The 22,055-nt window shown below is 53.9% G+C and overlaps 2 protein-coding genes across 7 annotated transcripts in view; both read left to right on the plus strand.

The window, feature by feature from the left end:
* The window catches only part of DVL3 (dishevelled segment polarity protein 3), a 43,458-nt gene extending 27,926 nt beyond the window's left edge, over window positions 1-15,532 (plus strand). The window contains exons 3-17 of one of the 4 annotated variants that reach the window (XM_030576676.1): window positions 2,959-3,080; window positions 3,778-3,884; window positions 4,801-4,936; window positions 5,242-5,335; window positions 5,818-5,887; window positions 6,643-6,782; window positions 6,951-7,027; window positions 7,429-7,541; window positions 7,925-7,975; window positions 8,091-8,240; window positions 9,825-9,956; window positions 10,297-10,464; window positions 11,829-12,041; window positions 12,852-13,253; window positions 13,675-15,532. In XM_030576676.1, coding sequence (XP_030432536.1) covers window positions 2,959-3,080; window positions 3,778-3,884; window positions 4,801-4,936; window positions 5,242-5,335; window positions 5,818-5,887; window positions 6,643-6,782; window positions 6,951-7,027; window positions 7,429-7,541; window positions 7,925-7,975; window positions 8,091-8,240; window positions 9,825-9,956; window positions 10,297-10,464; window positions 11,829-12,041; window positions 12,852-13,253; window positions 13,675-13,706 — 2,007 coding nt within the window. In that variant the 3' untranslated portion in view covers window positions 13,707-15,532. Of the gene's footprint in view, window positions 1-2,958; window positions 3,081-3,115; window positions 3,204-3,777; window positions 3,885-4,800; window positions 4,937-5,241; window positions 5,336-5,817; window positions 5,888-6,642; window positions 6,783-6,950; window positions 7,028-7,428; window positions 7,542-7,924; window positions 7,976-8,090; window positions 8,241-9,824; window positions 9,957-10,296; window positions 10,465-11,828; window positions 12,042-12,851 lie in introns of those variants that run through there. The other 3 variants (XM_030576678.1, XM_030576680.1, XM_030576677.1) reach the window with 3 other exon arrangements.
* Window positions 15,533-17,465: 1,933 nt separating this feature from the next.
* Window positions 17,466-22,055, plus strand: part of AP2M1 (adaptor related protein complex 2 subunit mu 1) — a 44,465-nt gene continuing 39,875 nt past the window's right edge. For 2 of the 3 annotated variants that reach the window (XM_030576681.1, XM_030576683.1), the window contains exon 1: window positions 17,466-17,549. The gene's annotated coding sequence lies outside the window, so the exon portion shown is untranslated. Of the gene's footprint in view, window positions 17,550-18,560; window positions 18,616-22,055 lie in introns of all 3 variants that reach the window. The other variant, XM_030576682.1, reaches the window with a different exon arrangement.

The following is a 22,055-nucleotide window of genomic DNA, read 5'->3' on the forward strand; positions in this document are numbered from 1 at the left end:
TGTGTGCAGGGAATGGGGGCCTCTCTGCCGGCTCAGACACACAAACAGTTGGTCTTTTTTTAGTTGTTGCCGAACAGTTTGCAGTTCTCCCTCTAGTGGCTTTCTGGGCACCTGCACTGCGCCAAGCTTGTCCAATTCTCATCCTTCTCCAGTATTTATTGCAGCTGCATCTGTCCGCTCTGCTCTTCCCCTTCCGAGTTGCTTTTGTTCTTATGTGCTTGGTCAATGGAGCCTGCAGGCTGCGAGCCCTCTGCTCCCCAACTCAGTTTCTTTGCCATACTTCTAAATGTGGCTCTTATGCATGCACAGCAGCTGGCTTCCCCTCCTGCACCCTGACAGATTCAGGGCCTGTGGCTGAGCAGAGTCATATCATGGGTATAACACAGTTTGGTCCGATCTATCTATACAGAACCAGTCTGTGTTCTCAGTGCCCCAGGCAGGTTAGCAAGTGATACTGCTGTAGCTGGGGCCTGAGTTAATTGGACTCCTTGTGGGGCAGTCAGACACCTGGACTTAGCAGTGGCTTTCAGTCCTTGTGTGTTGTGGGCAGTAGCACTCGGCTCCCTCTGGGCGCAGCTGACATTCTGATGCCCCCCCTTATTCCCCCAAGATTTCCCATCAGTTGGTAGCTTTGGGAGCTGTGTGGTCTGTTCTGCTGCAGCCAGACAGGCTAGAGTGAGGCTATTTCAGGAATCTAGTGCTCATTTTAGCAGGGGGGTTGAGTCTGCAGCCTTCATGGCAGCTAAGAGGCAGGGAAAGTGCAGGAGCCTTACGAAGCAGTGACAGACCCTCGCCCAACAAGGGAGGGGGAGTTCTGGCCTGGTGCTGTTAGATTACTGTCTGGATCCCCCTGTCTGTCTGTCTAGTTATTTCTGTGGCCCCATTCCCACAGCGTCTAAATGGAGAGGGCCATGGGTGCCATTTTCAGAACCTATTCTCTGACGCTTCTCTTGTACTGGCAATTTAATCCTGAGCCCACCCCACAGCATAACCAGTCTCACTTTCCTGGGCCTCCCAGCATCTCACCCCACCTTCCTTTGCCACAAGGTTTTTGCTTGCCTGGGGGCTCATTGGAGCCAGACTTTGTTCAATTCTCTGAATAACTGCAGTGCCCTCCGCTGACAGAAAGCAGAGCTGCAGGTGGATTTTCCCCAGCTGCATCAGGAAAGAGAGGATATGATGGTATGAAAGAAAGCAAAGCCCAGGTAGTTGCCAGCCAAGTCCCTCCTCTTCCACCCCTGGTTATCTTTCCGGCACTGTGATCTCCAGAGGTATGTCTACCTGCAGTGGAGTATTCCCTGTTTGTCCTATGATCAGGCCCTGTTCCCTTCCATGGCTAGTGATAAGTAGAAGAACTGGGGCCCAGGTGGTCCAAGCAAGTAAGATCAGGGCCTGCCTTTGCTTGGCCTGGTACCTCTCGCTTCGAGCTCTCCTGTCATTCTTGCTCAGCCCATCTCCAGACTTGCACCAGCTCCTGTTCTAGGGCCAGTGCTGCACTGGGCCAAGACTGAGGGACAGTGTCAGAATCCTCTCTTTGGGCCTGGAGAGAACCCACTGCCAGTCCCCTTGCTCTCCAGCACAGGAAACATGCCATGTAGGAAACATGTTTGGGGCAGCCAAGCCCAGCAATGAAAGGGGAAACCGTGGAACATTTTTTATTTATTGTTTGTATTGCTCCAGTACCTGGGAGCCCTAGCTGTGGACCAGGACCCCAGGGTGCTAGGCACTGTACAAACACAGAACAGGCAGGCAGTCCCTGCCCTGAAGGCCGTACAGGCTAAACAAAGCATACAGAGGAAGGGTTAGAACACACAAGCAGAGGGGACAGTGTGATGGCAGCAGACGGCACATTAGTTCTGTGATTTTTTTTTTCTTTTCTTGGTTGGTTTAGTTTGAGGGGATCAGCTAAAGGGAAGTGAGGGATGGGGAAGGGGAGAGAGAGAGGAGGAGACAAGAGGGTAGGAGGAGTGATGCTGAGGTGAAGACTGAGGAAAGGGGGAAGGTTGGAGCAAACAGCCAGTCAGCACTGGGCAGAGAAAGTCCAGTGGAAACTGTAGACAGTTCTCCAAGGAACCAATGGTCCCTGCTTTGGCTGCTTCTGCCTCTTCTGGCTGGCTCCTCTTTGTAGCTTTCTCCCTAGCCTACATGGCCTTGGTTTTTCTGTCTCAGAGGCTGTTGATCAGCCCTCGTAGGAAAGTGACTTCTGATCACTGCTCTCCTAAGCTGCATTTGATTTAGTGACCTAGGTCCCTACGTCTCCTGCAGACCAAGTTTGGGAATCATGCTTAAATGTGGTGCCAGCTAAACCACTTTCAAACACAGCTTGGCAGCGGTGTGGTGGGATATATCCAGTTAGAAACTACCTCAGCTGGAGCCATCTTCAAACAGACCATTCTGTCCTTTCCCCAACCCTGCTGAGCCAGCCAGTTCTCCCTGCCGGGGTATGCTTGTGTTGGTGCCTTGGTGGTGATAGGCACTGTATCCTATTCTCTGAGCCTGGGCTCAGGCGGTGGGTGGTTGTTTACAATAGTACCCAGAGGCCCCAGTCTAGATCGGGGCCTTGCTCTGTTTGGTGCTGTCCCAAAATACATACAATGTAGGTTACTTCATGGCCAGTCTAATACAATGTTGTGCAGAGCACAAAGTCCTGGTGCTTAGTTCTGCTCTGGGCAAGGCACTGAGCCCTTCACAGGGCAGGTTACGGGCGGTGCCCACACCCGGTGGTCTGACTAAGGTAGTGGGTTTGCAGAGTACTTGGAAAAGTCAGGATGGAAAGCACACTGGGAGTCTGCTCCAGGGTTGGGCATAGCCCAGCCCTCCCCCTCCCACCAGCTCCTAGGGTTTGGAGATATGGAAGCCCCAGTTGCTCCTGAGACCAGTGTAGTTGTAAATGTCCCTCACGCTGAGGCTCCCACCCTGATCCTGAGCCGCTTCATTCCCTTTCTCTCCTCTCTCCAGCTGGTGTCTGCAGAGGGGTCGCACTCAGATGGGGGGTCTGTCTGTGCCGATAACCAGCCAGAGCTGCCACCCTCCATGGAGCGTACCGGGGGCATTGGGGACTCCAGGCCTCCCTCCTTCCAGTAAGCCATGTTGAGATGCATCTCAGTGGGCTTCCCCAGGACAGGCTGTCAAGTGAGCTCTGAGCCGGAAGTGGCCACGTGATCCCATTTGTCACAAACCAAGATGGGGAGAGTGATGGAAGGGTAGGGGCATGGTAGGGATGCAAGCTTTCAGAAGTGGGGCTAGGAATGGAGTGCTAGGACAGGGTCCCTTGGATGGTGGAGCTGGGACTGGAGTTCTTTGATCATTTGATAGGGGGATGCTGCAAGCAGCAAGAGGACCCACATCACCTGCTGCTGTTGCTTTGATCTCCCCTTGCCCATCACACATGACATGTTTCCATCTCCCTTTTCTTTTAACAATGGTACCACTGAGGGCTTGCCAGGGAGTGGGGAAACTGCTCCCTGAACTGCCTTGCCTCCCAGCTCCATCCCAGTGTGGGACTCAGCTTGTACCCCCACTCCCCTGTCCCTTGCTGAGGCTGTGTGCACTCTAAACCCCACATGTCCCAATCCCACACTAGAAAGAGGGGTGGAAACTGTCATCTAGTGGCCGTGGTATGCCGCTTCAAAAGTGAGGGGATAACAGGAAATACGACTTGAGAAGTGCAGCATAACTGGTGTATGTCAGAGCAGGGAATGCCGGGAGGTGAGGGGGGCCCCTTCATGTCCTTGGGGAACCACTGAGTTCTCTGTTGGATGTATCACCCCTCTGCAGCCCCAAAACCGGGGGGAGTCGGGAGAACCTGGATAACGAGACAGAGACAGATTCAGTGGTTTCATCGCAGAGGGAGAGACCTCGCCGGAAAGATGGGCCTGAGCACGGTGAGCCCGTTGACCTGCCCTGCAGAGCTTGTGTGTTGACTCCTGCTGTGCAATCAGGGCAGCAGTGAGGGTAAATCCCCCAGCATGAGCAGCCGGATCCCAAGGATGTGACAGTCTCATACCACGACCGTGAGCTGGCCCCCGGATCCTAGTGTACCCATGTGTCACCTCAAAGTGTTGGACATGAGTCTTGGGAGGCAGGAGGGGCAGAACACCCATTGCCCCTAGATACCACAGTGGGCAGGGACTGTCCCCCACTGGGCAAGGCACCTCTCCATTGCTGCACTTGGGGAGAGGCTGTTTCCTAGCACCTAAGGCAGGACATGTCTATAAGGGGCAGCGCTGCAGAAGGTCCAGGGCTCACAGGCACCTGTGTTGGGCTCTAAACCCTCCCAGGGATTGGTCCTGCTCTGAGCAGCGGGTTGGACTAGATGACCTCCAGAGGTCCCTTCCAACCCTGATATTCTATGATTCGGTGAAAGGCTGAGACGGAGGAGAGAGTGGTTCCCAGCGTGGGCAGGCACTGCATTACACTCACTGCCCACGGCCTGGTGCCTCTCATCCAGAGTGACCATCTCTGAGTAACCTTCCTAACTCTGTAGGGATCGTTGTGGCTCCGACCCTTGCTCCCAGTGGCTCACCACCTCCTTCCCCATTATCTAAAGAGCCAGGGAAGTTGTAACCCTGAAGAGATGGGGAATGGTCAAAGAGTGGAGGGCAGCACAGTGCCCCCTCATGCCAAGATGTGGTGTTTGATGGCCAGGTTCCTCCCCTTGTCATTCCTTTTGAGTCCCAACATTCCGCCCTGTGAAGCCCTGAGCCCACTAGTGCTCCTGCAGGAGGCTGGGATGCAGCTCTGCCGCAGCAATATCTCCCTGCATCTCCCAGGAGTGCTGACTTCTCTCTCTCCCCCCAGCACCCAGAGTGAATGGGACGGCAAAAGGAGAGCGGCGCCGAGACCTAGGCGGGTACGAGAGCTCTTCCACTCTCATGAGCAGCGAATTGGAGACCACCAGCTTCTTCGACTCGGATGAGGATGACTCCACCAGCAGGTAGGAGGGCGTGAGGCCTGGGGAAACATGGGCACCTCTTTCACTCTTAGTGCCAAGGAGATGCCAAATCGGGATACCTCAGCTCCATCCTTCAGGGCTCTTCCCTCAGCTAGTGGCCCTCAATCCCGACCAGCAGTCCCTTCTGCTATTACAGTTGTCTGCTCCCCATACAGCTTTGTTGCTGCCCCCCGTCCTGGCCCACAGTGTTCTCTCACCCTGCTCCTCCTTTGTGGCTGTCTTGCTGACAGACCCATCTTCTGTTGACCCTCGCAGGCAGTGGCACTGACTGTCTCCTTTGCCGGCAGGTTAAGCAGCTCGACAGAGCAGAGCAGCGCCTCCCGCCTGATGAGAAGGCACAAGCGACGCCGGCGGAAACAAAAGGCCCCACGCATTGAGCGGGTACATCTCTTGGGAGGGCAATTGCAAAGCTGTGGCTGGGCTTTCTGGTACCTGCGGCACGCCCCTCCCCACTCCCATGTGAGGGTTAGGCCTCACCCTGGCCCCCAGAAACTCAGCTGGTGGAATCTCCAGTCACTACAAACCTGGCCCAGGTGCAGAGAATCTGCTGGTGAAAGTACCACAAACCCTTCTGGGTCAGTGCTGCTGCTAGGACCAAAGGCCTTTCTTGTCCCAGTCACAGTGGGAATGTGTGAGGTGCAGCCACCAGTCCATTTGTGGAGCTTCCTGCCTTGACTGGGGTGGGGTCAGAGGTGGGAGCATGGGGACAGCACTACAGGGAATAGAAGGGACAGTGGGGAGCATAGGAACGGTGTACAGAGAGCAGGAGGGACGGCGGGCACCAGAGAGCCGCGAGAACTGGCAGGGACTGTGCTTGGGCCAGGGAGCAGGGGGACGTCTCATTGTGCCTCACTGTGTTGCAGTCGTCGTCCTTCAGCAGCATCACGGACTCAACTATGTCTCTGAACATCATCACGGTCACTCTGAACATGGGTGAGTGAGAGACTCTGTCTTTCTGTTTGGGCCTGAGGCTCTCCTGAGCTCCAGGAGTGAGATCAGGAGGTGCAGTGGGGGAGCAGGGAGATGGAGGAGTGGGGAGGTAATGAAAGGAGAGGGTCCCCTGGGGAAACTGACTGGTCCTGAAGCATTAGTCCCCTTAAAGATTTGCTAGTTTGCAAGAATGTGGTTGGGATTGGGATGGTGGGGAGAGTGGCTTTGGGTCCTGGGATTTGGTCCAGGATGAGTTTCAGCCTCTTCTCCCTCACCCCCAATTTGAGCTCAGCTCCCTCTGTGTCTCATGTACCATGTTACCCCACTGTTGCTTCCCAGCTGCTTTCTGTCTGGGATCCTGAGAGGCCAAGATGCACATGGAGAGGGCAAGGGTAGAATAGAAAACTCAGATGTGGAGCCCAAAATGTGTCCGTGTCAAGGTGGGCAGTGTCCTTCCAGTGCTTGACGTGCAGGAGGGTGCAAGGCAGGAGCATGGCAGGGTAGGGGTTAACTGTGCTGTCATCCCCATGCTCCAGTTCTCAGAGCATTGGGAGGCTGAGGAGATCAGGGCTGAGCTGGGGTGAGCTGGGAAGGGAGGAAGGAGCCAGGAAGCCACTTGAGGAGGTCGGGGAGGGTGGTTGTGTGGCTGGGACTTGTTGGAGGGGGATTGCCCAGGTGGGGGGCTCTAGGGCCAATGCAGTGAGGCTTTGCTGTCCCGTCCTGCTCTCACTGTGCTCGTTCTCCTCCCATCCCTGCAGAGAAGTACAACTTCTTGGGCATCTCCATCGTGGGACAGAGCAATGAACGTGGGGACGGTGGCATCTATATCGGCTCCATCATGAAAGGGGGTGCAGTAGCAGCCGATGGCAGGATTGAGCCGGGAGACATGCTCTTGCAGGTACCGCACCCCTCGCAGCCAGGGCTGGGGCAGTGACAGTGAGGGGCTCGGGGCAGACTGGAGCCCCTGCTCGCAGACTGTCGGGCCAAGTTGCAGAAGCTGCTCTCAGAAGGAGCCCGGCCTACAGCCATGTCTCTGGGATTCAGCCTTTCTTTGCCTTGTTTGCAGGTGAACGATATCAACTTTGAGAACATGAGCAATGATGATGCTGTGCGTGTGCTGAGGGAGATCGTGCACAAGCCAGGGTAGGTGCTTTCCCCCACCAGCTCTCCTCTCTGGGGCAGGTTGCCCCCAGACCTGCATCTCCTATAAGGCTACAGTCCCCTTTGCTCTGGCTCATCGAACACGGGTAATGCAACCAGCCCTGCCCCGAGCCCCTCCTTTCTACCTAGGCTGGGTTTGCTGAATGCCCCTTCAGTTCCCACTGCCCTCCTTGTTACTGGCTCTGCCAGCTGGGTGGGGGTGATCCCCAGCTGAGGTATCTGTGCTGGCAGCCTGCCAGGATCCCCTGGCAGGCCTGTATCTAGACTGCCTCCAAGGGAGCAGCTCATGGCCACTGAGGGCCAGCACCTTGATGAGAGCAGCCTGGTTGCGTTGCATGCTGGCCTGTGTGCAGGTTGCAAAAACGTTTGTGTTTCTGCTGCAGGCCAATCACTCTGACTGTGGCCAAGTGCTGGGACCCCAGCCCCAGGGGCTGCTTCTCGTTACCTCGGAGTAAGTGGATTCCTGACTCGCCCTTAACGCTTGTGCCCAGCCCATGTGAGAACCTTGCCGCGAGCACCTGCTTGTTTGCTTTATTTCCTGTCTGTTTCCTGTGAGACTGAGACTGAATGTGGGGTCGTTGGGGGTTGCACCCCGCTCCCTCTGCTATGGCCTCATGGCCTAGGTGCAGTGCAGACCTTCGAGCACTGCAGTCTCCCTCTCCTTGTGTCCTGCAGCTGGGAGAGCTGAAGTACCCCAATGCCCACCCTCCTCCCCCACATCATGCCTGGGACATACCCACCTAACCAGGGCGGGGAGGTCACCTCTCGGAGCTCCAGAGGAAGGAGAAACACCCCCAAGATTGCTGCCACTGAGCCATAAGGGGACTCTCTCCCTCTGTGCTCCTCTTGCTGACCCTCCCTCTCTTCTTTCTTTCCCAGTTGCTCCCCAGCGGATCTGGGCTGGGCCAGACTCTCCATGCTCCGATCCGGGTGAGTCCCGGCTGATGCTGGGGAAGGAAGGGGCTGCCCAGGGCGCCCCCTAGAGGTGGGTTTCATAAGGGAATGATTCTCAGACAGCCTCTGATTGTCTCTGCATTCACTGTAGGTGAGCCCATCCGACCCATTGACCCGGCAGCCTGGGTTTCCCACACGGCAGCGATGACTGGCACCTACCCGGCGTACGGTATGAGCCCATCCATGAGCACAATCACTTCCACCAGCTCCTCCATCACCAGCTCCATCCCAGAGACTGAGCGTAAGTCCCTGGTCCTGTGTGCTCCCGCCACTGCATGGCTTCCAGTCACCTGCACTGTGCCTGACAGCACCCTAGCCTGGTGGAAGCAATACATCTGCATGGGCAGAAACCAGAGGTCTGGGTGGGGCTAGGGAAGGGAGTCCAGGAACCAAGGGGAACTCCCTACCAGCGGGAGTAAGGACTGGAGGAACAGGAGCTTCCTCCAGGTAAGGGCCAAGAGAGCATGGCTGGGGTGGGAAGAATTCTGCAAGCAGGCACCAGGGGGTGGTGCTAGGGAAGGCCAGGAAAAGTCCTCTTGCTGAAAAGCCTAGGACAAGTACAAGTTTTGGGTGGGAAAATTCACATCAGTTTTCCTTCTCTCCAGACAAGGACAATAAGAGAGGCTGGTCATGGGCTGACTGATGTAGAAACACAGGGTTGGAAGGAACCTTGAGGTGCCGGTCCCCCCATCTCTCCCCCCCCCCCATGCTGAGGCAGGACCAAGTAAACCTAGATCATCCCTGACTGGTGGTTGTCCAGCTTGGTCTTAAAAATTTCCAATGATGGGGATTCCAAAACCTCCCTTGGCAGCTTGTTCCAGTGCGTAACTATTCAGATAGTTAGAAAGGTGAAGGGAGGAGGCAGGAGGAGACTATGCTGTGGGAGGGGAGGGGATGTCAGCCATGCAAGGAATGCCTTGGGAAAAGTGAGCGGGGCCAGGAAGAAATGCCCTGCTGAGCGTGCCTGAGGCTGCATCTTTGCTTGAATTAGTGGTCTGATCAGAGGCCTGTGGTGACTGGGAGGGAGAGAGCTTGGGTCTGGGCCTTTCAGCTATGGGCAGGTAATTCAAAGGTAGCTGCAACAGGGAGGTCTGCCCTGTAAGGGCTGGAGGCCTGGAGCCGGCCAGCCCTGTTCTGAGGTGAAGCCCCATTAGGTCCCATCCTGTTCTGGGTAGTTTGCAAAGGGTAAGGTGATTGCCCAGTGGGCACCTGATTCCTATAAAGGCTGAAAGAGTTGAGTTGAGTGAGGAGAGCTATAGGATGCAGACTGGCTCCTGTGGTAGGCTCCGGAGCCAGACGCTCAGGCAGACAGCCTCCAGGAGGACTATAGGAGAGCTGCCAGGAGCAGAGAGGCCCTGGCAAAGAAGCCGCTCAGTTAGGGGAATTCTTTAGTTGTATTTTGGGGGGTTGCTGAAGGTTGTTGGTGCCACCAGTAAATGGTGCTGTGAGGACAGAGCCGGGGCATGGCACTGGTTCTTTCCTGAGCTCGTGAGACAGGCCTTTCTGGCAAAGGTGGAAGGGGCTAGTTTAATTTCCCAGCTAAACCAGCATCCGGCACGAAGCAGCTTTTGGAGCCTTGCAAACTTAGCAGCAGCTGCTGGTGGCTGGAGGCAGGTTTTTGGTTTTGGTTTTGTGAGGGAAGAAAGCTGAGAAGGTCTAGACCAGTGGGTGCTGCAGTGTGTTGGCCAGTTGCTCAGTGTTCTAGGGTGTGCCTGCGATGTATTGTTCCCTGGCCCATCCCCTTGTGCGTATCACCTCCATGTGGCTCTGTTGCCTCTTCTGTCCCCTCTCATCTCTGCCTCCCTTCCCTTCGTCCGCCTCGCAGGCCTCGATGACTTTCACCTGTCCATCCACAGTGACATGGCCACCATCGTCAAAGCCATGGCCTCCCCCGAGTCAGGTCTGGAGGTGCGGGACCGCATGTGGCTGAAGATCACCATCCCCAATGCCTTCATCGGTAAGAGGCAGCCACTTCCTCCTCTGGGACTGGGGGAGGGATAGACACATGGGTAGAGAGGCACCTACCCTCTGTGAGGGGATCCTGTTTGGGGACCTTTGCCAAGGGAGCATCCTTCACTATTATGTCCTGTTGGCTCATCCTGTTTGTTGTGCTAGGGAAACAAGTAGAATCCTTGGCCTTGTGCTGCCCCTAGGAGTATCTCTGCACCTCTCTCACCCATGGACCACTCCCATCCCTCACCCCTGGAACAAATTCAGGCCACCCTTGTCTGCCCCCAGAGCCAGCCCTTCCTGTCCTTGCTATGTTTAACCGTGCTCTTTGGTTAATCTCGTGGCAGGTTCAGACGTGGTGGATTGGCTCTATCATCATGTGGAAGGTTTTACAGATCGGCGAGAATCCCGCAAGTATGCCAGCAACCTGCTGAAGGCCGGCTACATCCGACACACTGTGAACAAGATCACCTTCTCAGAGCAGTGCTACTACATCTTCGGAGACCTCTGCGGCAGTACGGACCCCTGCTCTAGAGCTGTTGGGGAAGCGGGGGGTGGTGAGGGTGCTGAAAGGAGACGCTCTGCTCTGCCCTGACAACTCTCTGAGGACAGTCTTGCAGTGATTTGCCACCTCCAGACTGCCAGCCTGAACCCCTTCCATACTACTCTCCAGTGCTTGGTGTATTACTGTGCAGCCAATGTCCCCATCTTCTGCTGCACAATCCTTTCTCCTGGGCAGGACAGGAAGGAGTCAAACATCACCTTTCGTTGATCCTGGACTAAACCTAAACTCCTGGGTGGGGCTGGCTTCACTCAGTGCTATCAGAGTCTGCACTGTCCTTGGAGGAATGGGCAGGTAGCTGAGACCTAAGGACACCTGGCTGGCTCTGCTCACCTGAGAGGGATGAGAAGGGAAGGGAGACAGACCTAAGGGTGTCTGGCCAGCTCTGATGTTGTCTTTTCTCTTCTGAGCTGGTTTATGACTATCTAGCACAGGAGTGGGCAAACTTTTTGGCCCAACGGCCACATCTGGGTATGGAAACTGTATGGCAGGCCATGAGTGCTCACAGAATTGGGGGTTGGGGTGCGGGCGAGCAGGACGGCAGGAGGGCTCCAGCTTGGGGTGCACGCCCCGGGGTGAGCCTGGGGATGAGGAGTTGGGGGTGCAGGTGGGTGCTTTGTGCTGGGACTGAGGGGTTCAGAGGGCAGGAGGGGGATCAGGGCTCGGGCAGGGGGTTGGGGCATGGGAGTGGGTCAGGGGGGCAGGCTCCAGGCAGTGCTTACCTGAAGCAGCTCCCAGAAACAGTGCCATGTCCTTCCTCCAGCTCCTATGTGGAGGCATAGCCAGGTGGCTCTGTGTGTTGCCTTGTCCACAGGTGCCACCCCTACAGCTCCCATTGGCTGCGGTTCCCAGCCAATGGGAACTGCAGGGGTGGCACTTGGGGTGGGATCAGCGTGCGGAGCCCCCTGGCTGTCTCTTCACATAGGAGCCCAAGGGAGGATGTGCTGCTGCTTCTGGGAGCCATGTGGAGTGGGGAAAGACCCCGACCTTGCTCCCTGGCTGGAGAGGGGCAAGCCCCAGACCTCACTTCCTGGCGGGAGCTCGAGAGCCAGATGTGGCTCCCAGTTTGTAGTTATCCCACCTCTGATCTAGCAGATCATTTATCCTCTCTCTGACCAAGTAGGGAACAGTAACCCCCAACATAGCCTGGACTGGTATCTGGCAAGGAGGTGTCCATAGCTGCCCCCTGAAATCTTCTGCCCCTCTTGCAGGCACTCCATGATTACCTGTCAGCTGGGATGGGGGTGAGCTTGTCCCACTGTATATGACTGTTTTCATTTCAGGACTAACCCAGGTTCCCTATTTGCTTCTCTCCAGACATGGCTAACCTGTCCCTGCATGACCATGATGGATCCAGTGGTGCCTCAGATCAGGATACGTTGGCTCCACTCCCCCACCCAGGAGCCGCACCGTGGCCCATGGCTTTCCCATATCAATACCCACCACCTCATCCATACAATCCCCACCCAGGATTCCCTGACCCAGGCTACAGCTATGGTGGGGGCAGTGCAGGCAGCCAGCACAGTGAAGGTAAATGAATGAAAGGAACTGAACTGTGCCATTGGGGTATTTTCCTTAACACCTTTGGAGAGCAAGCCAAGATCTAGATCATCTCCTGGAACAAGGAATATGTCTCCCCCCACCCCCTCTCATTCACGTGCACACAGCACAGTTGGACAGGTGCATTGCAGAGCTTCTTTGAAGCATCAAGTATGGACCAGGGCCACAGGCTAGATCCTGGGCATGATGGAACCAGAGTATGATGCCTCCTGTCATGGAGCCTCTGGTGGGCTAGAGGGCAGAGTTTGAAAGGAGGTGCCCTGAGTTTGCTGCAGTGGTGCCCTGTCCTGGAGCTGAAAGCTATCATTGGTCAGGTGTATTAAGGTAGTGCCTGAGGACCACCCAAGACTGGGCCTAAGCCTGTCCAAATAGAGAGTAGCAGAGAGTCCTGGCCCTGAAGATTTTACAATCTAACTAGACTGGACAGACACGGGGTGGAGGAAGGGGTAGAACACACAAGCAGAGTAAACAATGTGATGGTAGCAAATGGCATGTTACTTCTGTGATTCTTTAGTTTTTATTCAGTGGGGAGAGCTGGTTCAGAGGGCATCAGCTACATGGAAAGAAAAGGGAAGGGAGAGGGGGCATTGCTTTGGCTGCTTCTGCCCTTCCTGGCTGGGGTCTGGCTGGTTCCTCTCTGCAGTTTTTCGCAAGGCCATGTGTTGTGGCCTTGGCTTCGGGGAGGCTCCTTTTATTCCAGTCTCTCCCTTCCCCTGCTGTGCCGGCTGGGGCTGCATGTTGTTGGGGCCATTCCCTAACCATGCCTTGGGCTTCTTGCAGGGAGTCGCAGCAGCGGTTCAAACCGCAGCGGCAGTGAGAGGAGAAAGGAGAGAGACTCGAAGGCTGGCGAGTCCAAGTCGGGCGGCAGTGGCAGTGAGTCGGACCACACCACCCGGAGCAGTATGCGGCGGGAGCGGGCGGCCAGTGAGCGCTCGGTGCCAGCCAGCCAGCACAGCCAGCGCAGCCAGCACTCCCTAGCTCACAGCATCCGCAGCCACCACAGCCAGCAGTCCTACGGGCCACCTGGCCTGCCACCCCTCTACAGCCCGCCCATGCTGCTGATGCCTCCGCCGCCTTCTGCCATGGGGCCCCCAGGAGCCCCGCCGGGCCGTGACCTGGCCTCTGTGCCCCCTGAACTGACGGCCAGTAGACAGTCGTTCCGAATGGCCATGGGCAATCCCAGTGAGTTCTTTGTGGATGTAATGTGAAGCACCCATCCCCCTGTCTGTCTGCTGCCCTCGTCAGTTTGTCTTCTAGGAACAGCCCTGGCCTCACTTTGTTTTTTTTTGTCTTGATAACTAAAAAAGGGAAAAATAAACTGAACTAAATCTTGATTTTAATCCCTACTCCTGTGGCGTAGAGGCAGGGGCCAGCAGGCCTTGTTGAGCCCTGCCTGGCCCAGCCCACCTTCGGACTCGTGTGTGCAGAGGCAAGTTGCTGCTGCTTGTGCAAGCCGCTAACCCCCATCTCTAACCCCATTAACCCGCATCCATCCTGGTGCCTGTGCTGCTCGCCCGTGTGTAGCTGCCGCTCCCACCTCACTCCTTCCCCCCTAAATGTCTCCTCTTTCTTTTCACCCTTTTGTGTTTCTTCTGTCAAGCAGCAAAGAATTACGGGGTGTTTGACTTCCTCTGAGCTTGCCGCCCGCAGGGGTGAGAGCTGGAGCATGGCCTGGCAGCTTGGCCCAACAGAGGAGGACACGAAGCCCCAAGGGCGCTGGGCACGTATGGTGCTGAAGATGGCTTCTTTCCCACTAGCTGACGACGCCCCCCGTTCCCTCCACAACCCTGAGAGGGGAGCAGGGCCAGCTCCAACCTTACGTGTGTTCAGATCAATAAATGTAGCCATCTCCTGGCCAGTGGCATGAATGTTCCATGGCTTCAGTGCCTCTGGGGAGTGGAGAAGGTGAGGCCCCTGCTGGGAGGGTACCACACCTTGTTCCCACCCTCCACCACAACATGGTCAGGCTTGGGCCAGGGTCTGTTACTCTCTGTATAGTATTAAACGCAGTGCACCCCTGTGGCGAGGCCCCAGCTGGGTTTGGAGGCAGCAAACAAATGAGGTTCTGTTCTTGACTGAGTGCTGTTGGGTCATTAACTCCCACAGGAGGTGCAGGCCAGCATCAGGAGCCTGAAGTTGCTAAAATACCTACCCTCCATTACTCAAGGCTCTGCTTGTGCCCATGAGCTGAGTGGTGTGGTTTTGGCTGAATGTGAGGGTTTCATTTACACCCTCTGCAAGTGTGGTGTCTAGCTCTGAAAATGTGCCTTTAGTCTAGGCAGCCCCTCCTTAACTGTCCCACCCCCTGCATGACCATAGGCCTGACTACCCATTCCATGGCCACAGAGCATGCTCCATCCAGGCCTGCTGTGTGTAGCTGGGGGCATCAGCGACTGGCTGTACTCTCGTACACTGGTGCTTAGCAGCAGGCTCAAGGTGCAGAAGCTATTAGGTCTAAGCAGAGCAAGAGGAGGGGGTAAGAAGCTGAGAAAGGGGCAGCTGTGGTGTTTCCAGAGTGGGGGTGAGCACAATAGCAAGTTCCCTTGCGTTTGCTGCCTCCTGAGCAGCGGTCTGTCTCCCTCCGTTGTTCTAGAGGGGTAAGGGGCTTTCTATCCTCTTCCTCTCCATGGATGAGGGAGGGGTGGGGAGGGACCAGGCTTCAAGGAGACTGGAGAGTGAGAGCCTTGGCCCTGCTGTGACAGTCCCTACTTGAGAGGCTGCCCCCTTCTGTGACGTGGCACTGCAGCCCCTGCCTGTTGCTTGTGTGCAGGGCGTGGGCCCTCTCCCTGTGGAGGACAGCAGTGAGTTGAGCTGTTAGAAAAAAGTTCCCTTTTTCTTCCTCGGCCTCCTGGAGTCTCTCAGAGCCCTGCTCCTCCTGCCTGATGCTGGAATGACAGAGAGACTATCTTGGGTAACTGGCTAGTGCATGAGACAGTACCTGGTACACTAAGCTGCACTGCAGCCAATGGGGGCTTTGCCACAGTCTTTCCCTTTCCTCCCTGGGTCCTCTCGCTGCCCTGCAACAGTTTCCTCTGCAACAGTGTAAACTCCTTGGAGTTGTGGTTATTCTTAGTCTTTGCAGGTGAAATATATCTTACACCTGGCACCAGCTCATCTACTGCCCTGTCTGCCATCCCAGCACCAGCCATCCTGCCCTGTGTGCCATCTTCCTGCCCCTCTGTCACAGCACCAGCTCTTCTACACTCGTCCATTCTCCTAGCTCCCTACCCTGCTACCAGTGCATCTACTGTGCATAATCCTTCATATCTACCCTGGTGCCAGCCTCTCTAATATCCACTATCCTGCCCTAGTGTGCCATCCTGCCAGCTCATGCTGCCACCTACCATCCTCCCCTGCCTTCCAGCCAACTCATCATCCTGGCATTGGCCTGGCTCCTCCCCCTGCCCGCTGGGTTTTATAAAAACAAAACCGATCTCCCTTGTTTTTATTTATAAACATAGTTTTATTGGAATCCTGGCTCCTGTTGTTTTTATTCCCCTGCTGTTCTGTGTCTCCGGCTGGTATGGCTGGCCTGCAGCAGGCTTCCCTCGCTGCTGAGGCCTAGAATGCTTGATGCTATTCATTTCCTGAGGAGTTCTTCCCAGATGTTTCCGGCTCTGGCAAGTGAACAATCACTGTCTGTCCTATACTGCTGCTGCTCCATCAGAAAGAGAGTCTCCTAGTCACTGAGGCCCAACCCACAGGGCTGTGGTATATTTTCAGATGTGTGCTCTGATGAAGGTCATTACGAAAGTGAAGCTGTGACATTTCTCTTAACTAAAACCTAAACTGCAGGGCTTGATCTATTCTTTCTTCGTAGGCCTGTCTTAAATAGAGGGAAGCTAATGGAATGCCCATAGAACTGAAGGGGATGGGTGAATAACCTCTCCCCTGCCCCATCATCTGTGTATACATGGGAATAAATGGATTTCAGTAGCAACCCCCACCCCTCAGACATGTATGAGGTTCAGTATACAGTATACAGCAAGCTACACTACACATTTCCGCTAGCATAACTGTTTAGCTGGCAGTGTGAGGGGTGTGCAAAAAGCTCCTAGTTTAGGTGCGGTTATACCTGCAAAACCCTGCTTTTGGTGGGATGGCTTATTTGGCTCAGAGGGGGATAGAATAAGCTATGCTGCCAAAAGTGAAGTTTTGCCAGTATAAGCTGTGCCTGGGTCTATGCTAGGAGCACCTTGATGATTATAGTATAGGTATAGTTGTACTAGTAAAGCTTTCCAATTGCAGACTGGGCCTCAACACCTCCCACCTGTCTCCTCCCTGTGACTGCAGTTCTGGCTCCAACTCAACTTGGCTTCCTACCTTTGATACCTTTAGCATCATAGAAGAGAATGTGTCCTATTGCAAATACAGCAGGCTCGGGCTGAACTGGTCCCTTTGGACATTTTAGGGCTTTTTCCAGGCTCTGGATGGGACAAATGAGGCAGAAGGGTGACAAATTACAAGAGTTGCCAACTCTTGCAATAAGTGGTGTTTAAACTTGAAGCCCCAGCTTCTGGAGGCATGTGACTGTGGGAGAATCTCAGCGTTATTTTTTTAAAGCCCTCAGGGGTGCGAACCAAAGCCTATACATGGGCCCAAGACATTAAAGTCTCAAAAGCCAGAAGGCAAATAAAAAGAACCTCTTTAACCTCACATTTTTTAAGCTAATCTCATTATTTGATTAGTGAATGTTGGGGGAGAGTGTGAGGTGGTGGGGAAGGTGAATTATGGGGTGAATCATTTTGCCACTCTGTGCCTCGGTTTCCCTATGTAAAGAAAGAACACGGGGGCGGCTCCCAGCTGTCAGGCAAGTGCCAGTGCCAGCAGGGCTTTGGCTGTGAGGGAGTCTATAAGCTGGGGAGTGGCATTAAAGTGCCTGCACTGATGGGGCTCCATGCCCCAACCCCTCGAGACACCCACAGGTGCCATGTGGCTGCTGCTGCCAATCCCACCACTCACTGGGGGCCAGAGCTACTGCTGCCACGTTGACTGGGGCCCGCAGGCTGCACCCCAACGCTGGGAATAAGGGGGTGCCTCCTACCCCGAGAGAGCCCCGTGGCCGCAGCCCAACCCTCTGGATTTGCGGGACATGTCCCCAAGCTCGGGCTCGAACTCAGCCCGCTGGCGCTGTCCAGCACGCAACGCCCCCTCCTGGAGGTCTACGGTCTCCGACGCGGCGGTCTGGCCGGCGAGACTACAAATCCCAGTATGCAGTGCGAGTAGCCGCCGACGCCGCGCGGACAAGCTGTCGCGGTGCATAGTGGGACATGAAGTTTTCTCTTCCTTGGTCTGCATGCTTCTCCCTTCCCGCCCCCCTGGAGGCGCATGCGCAGAGGCTGCTGGGCGTGGGTCGGGCATGCGCGGAGGCGGTGGCTCTGCAGTAATGGGGGGGCGCCGTAGGGAGGGGGGAGTAGCCGCCATCTTGGGGACTGGGCGGAGAGAGGGCGCGAGAGCGAGCGGAGGCACCACTGGCAGGTGAGGCCGGGCAGCGGCTCCTGGGGCGCGGCGGGGCCCTCCCCTGCCCCGGGCGGGTGCCTCATCTCGGGGGCGGCCGGGGTGAGCCCCTCGCGGGGCTCCGGCCTCGGGGCGTGGGTCACAGCCTGCCCGGCAGCGAGGTGCTGCCCTGGGGGCTGGGGCGGCGAGCGAGCTCCCCGTGCCCTGTGGTGGGGGTAGGGCTCGGCCCCCAAAGCTCCCCCGGGGTCTGGGCGGGGGACGCCTGGGGGAATAGACCCCGCATCTGGGGGGCAGGGGAAGGAGACACCCTGCATCTGGGGCGTGTGGAGTCATTCTGGGGGGAACAGGCCCCCATGTCTGGGAGGGGGCGCAAGGGGGGCGAGAGCTTGTGTTTCGGTGTGGGGGGGGGAATACATGCTGTGTCTCGGAAGGAGTGTGTAAGAGAGCGGGTGATGCTGTATTGGGGGAGAAACAGACTCTGTATTTGGGAAGGGGGTGCGAGGGAGGGAGAGACCCTGTCTCTGGGTTTCATTATTTTTCCCAACCAAGTGCATTAGATAAGGCTCCTTGGTTGGCTCACCCCTGACCTGGGAGAAGCTGCAAGGAAAAGAATCTCTCCATCCTTGGTTTGGGGTGGGTGGGACCTTGACTTGTGGCTATAAATACCTTGTGCTGGGACTAACAGATGTTGAGCTAACCAGCACCTGGCTGGGTCAGCACTTGGGTGGGAGACTCCAAGGAGAAAACAAGTACTGCAGGAAGCTGTGAGGGTGTCTTTTCTGCTGTGTCTGCATACAGCCGGTTGCTCCGCCGTGATACTGAGTATGGTAAGAGGCAGTATGCTCAAGAGAAGAGATACAACCAAGGTCTGGTGGTGGTTATGATCTCCTGACCCTCTGCTGTGCTATGCAGGCCACTTTTCCTTTTGTAATTGGGCTATTTTCTTGTGCATCCTGTGTAAATTCTAGTCTGGCTCACTAAAAATCTCCTGCAATTCCTGTTGGATAGAATTATTCCTTTCTTCTTGTATAGGGTTGCTGAGTAGCTGTTAAACAGCTGGGGTGCTCCCCCTCAGGCCTGCATAGTGGTAAGTCAAAGATATTGAGAGCTAAATGCTAATATCTGTAGTCTGTTCTCCAGAATTCACATATCCTCACCGCTAGGTGAGAACAGAGTGTATTTGACACTTCCCTTCAAATGCTAAAGCACTGTTGCTGTGGAGTATCAGCTGGTTATTGGTGATCCGTCTGAAACACCCATCATGGCAACAAACTATTATGAGTCATCTTAGCATTGATTATTCTGCTGAAAGTCCTTGAGTGAGAGGGGAATTAAGTCAGGATATGTAGCTCTTTCTTGAAGGTGGTGTGGTGTAATCTAACATGACAGGTTAAAGTGGGCAGAGGCCTCATAAGGGGATCAGAAGTACTCCATCCCCAAAATATCTGCATTATTGATGTAAGCATGAATTAGTTGGCTCATGGATTGCAGCTTCTTTCTGTAAAGCCAGGGGTTCTCAAACGGGGGGTGGGACCCATCAGGGGGCTGTGGGGTTATTATGTGGGGGGGTCATGAGTTGTCAGCCTCCACCACAAGCCACACTTTGCCTCCAGCATTTATAATGCATTAAATATATTAAGAAGTGTTTTTTAATTTATAAAGGGGGTCACACTCAAGGCTTGCTGTTTGAAAGGGGTCACCAATACAAAAGTTTGAGAATCACTGTGTAAAGCCTACTGGGCTGAGGCATTATTAGCTCTGGTAACTGTAAATTGTTGTTCCGAGATTGAAAATTAGGCCCTTATCACACAGCTCTTCCACTGAATTCCCATTTCCTTTCTCTGGGCTTTTGGATTCTGTACAGTTGCAGGAAACCCAGTGTCTGTTTATCAGGTGATGTCATTGACTTCTCTCTCCACTAGAAAGCTAATCTTCTCTGATCTCTCTTTCCTATTTTAAGCTATAGGCTTTTTGATCACTTCTCTTATCCCATCAGCACCATCGACTGCTGTCAAACTTTACCCTTGGGCTGCCCAAAAGCAGAACCTGGAACTTTTCCAGGTAGGGAAACCTGAATGCCTTGTGCGTTCCAAGGTCTGGGGTATTAGGGGCCCTTCTTGTTGAGCGCACATTGTGTGTAGTTACAGGCTGTGTTTACACTGAAGTCTGGGTTGGCATAGCTATGCTGCCATGGGCCCTTAAGGGAGCATGCACCAGTAGGAGTTTTTTTGCTTGTGTAGCAATGCCCCCTCCCCAAACGACATTAGCTATGCAATCAGACATCAGCTATGCTTCTGTCAGCCTAGATGCATCTACTCGAGGGCGGGGGAGTGTTGTTGGCATAGCTGTGTTGATGGGGTGAGTGGATTTTGTACACTCTTGGCTGATATAACTATGCTGATATAAGTTTAAAATGTAGACCAAGCCACAGCCTCTTATTAGAAAAGGTTTACTTGGGCTCCTTAAGAAGCAGAGCTGATGCTATTCTGATCAATTAGCAGGAACAACATTACTTGTCCCTTAAAGCTTTGTTAGCAGTCTGGTCTCTCATCTGGTATAATGCTACCAAACTGTCTTTCTCTAATTTTTTGTATATGTTGCTTTGGTAGAAGGCAACATCACTTGTCTTGTATTGTAAGGGCTCCATCCCTGGTAACTAGTACCTCAGTGTTGTCCGTTTCTTGGAGCCACAGTTTGACAAAGTTTCCTTTCAGGGCGGTTGGGGAGATGTGCTTTGAAAGAGATCAGGAAACATCTCTGCCCATGGATGCCCAGAAGGGGAAATTTAGAATTTCTCTCTTATAAAAGATGGACCCCTGGGGTTATGGATGGCTTGCAGCATGAGAAGTTGAGAAGTAGATGACTGGATATGTGGTGCATTGGTGTTGGAATGAAAGAAAACATCTCTTCTCTTAGACGAAGGATGAATAAAAGATCATTCAGGGTGCTAAATGTATCATAAAGACTTGTACAGTACAGCACAGCCTGCAGCTTCCTTTCTCTTTAATGCAGAGAGGTGACCAACAGAGACTACAGGTCCCAGTAAGCAGCATTTCATCTTGATCCCAGCAGGAGACCAATTAAGCTAAAAGCATGCTGGGACCCAGGACTCAAAATACACTTGTTCACTTAGCAATGGCAATAGGAAGCGTTCCCTGGTGAGTCGGGGGCCTAAACCATCCATTTTCTGAAGTCTAAGCATTCACTGAAACCCCAAACCTAAGTTTCTTTTAATCTTCCAAGGGGGATGGAATGTAACTCATTTTCATGAGATGTTAGTACCTCTTTCTGCTTCTCAGAGCTTTGTTAAGCAACAGCAGTGAGATATGAAAGACTCGACGGTTGCTCTTGAGAACCCTGAAAGCAGCAATGCAACTCAACTGTTCAATTCACACTGCTGGTTGGAAAACTTATGAGTGGCAGTGAAGGGAGAAGCTGGAGCTAGTTTTGGGGAGAAAACTTCAAAATCAGAGCCTAAAGAAAGGGTAGGATATTGAAAATCTATTTTCCCATGTCTCCAGGTAGCAGTCTAGAGCAGAGAGAAGCAGAAAACTCTTTATCCCTGGAAGTAGTGGTTCAAACAGACCCCTCTGTCCACAGACTGATTATATGAAACATGGCACCCTCAAGTCAGATAGAAATCCCAGTACTCTTTTCCCTCCCACCTTCCTGCTCTGAGGACTTACTGAGCTGGACTTAAAACCAGGGTATTGTCCCTGAAACTCTTGAAAAAGTGACAGAGTCCTGTGGTACCTTATAAACTAACAAGTATTGGAGCATAAGCTTTTGTGGGTGAATACGCACTTTGTAAGATGCAAAGCTCATGCTCCAATACTTCTGTTAGTCTATAAGGTGCCATAGGACTCTGTTGCTTTTTACAAATCCGGACTAACATGGCTACCCTTCTGATATTTGTCTTGAAACTATCTCTGGCTGGGTTTAGGCCTCGATATTTATGAGGGCAGCTGCTATCTGTTGCCTCACCATAAACCAAGTGCAGCTCATGGACTCCTTATCGGATCGTGTTAGGTACTTGCCAGGACAGTTTGGGTGCTTGAGTATTAGTTTGTCAGCTGCTTTATGGGCTGTAGGGTGGCATTGTCTGATCTGATAATAGGAAGCCTAACCAGAAAGTAATTGGCTTACTAAGCAATCTCAGTTTGCTTAACTCAGATCTCTGAACTAATCCTCTTCCTCTTTCAGCCACTGTCTCACTTGTACTGGGCTTCAGGAGCAGTCTGCTTTAACCATGTAATGCTTTATGCAATGCTGAATTCCTGCCTCAGTGGGAGTTGGGGGTTGCTTGTGACTCATTCCTGTAGATATATTGCTGCTCAGAGGCAACATTTTCCTGGATTCTTCCTAGGGCTGTCCTCATCTAACTGCTGCTGGGTCTTGGGCTGCTTAGTCAGATAAGCTTATTAATGTTCAGGAACCTCACTCATTACTTGGAAATCACAGCTCAAACCAATTTAGCAGGCTACTAAACAAACACAAAATGGTTTGGGAAGTGAACAGCAGATCAGA

The sequence above is a fragment of the Gopherus evgoodei genome, chromosome 9 (genome assembly GCF_007399415.2).
Source record: "Gopherus evgoodei ecotype Sinaloan lineage chromosome 9, rGopEvg1_v1.p, whole genome shotgun sequence".
Lineage (NCBI taxonomy): Eukaryota > Metazoa > Chordata > Testudines > Testudinidae > Gopherus > Gopherus evgoodei.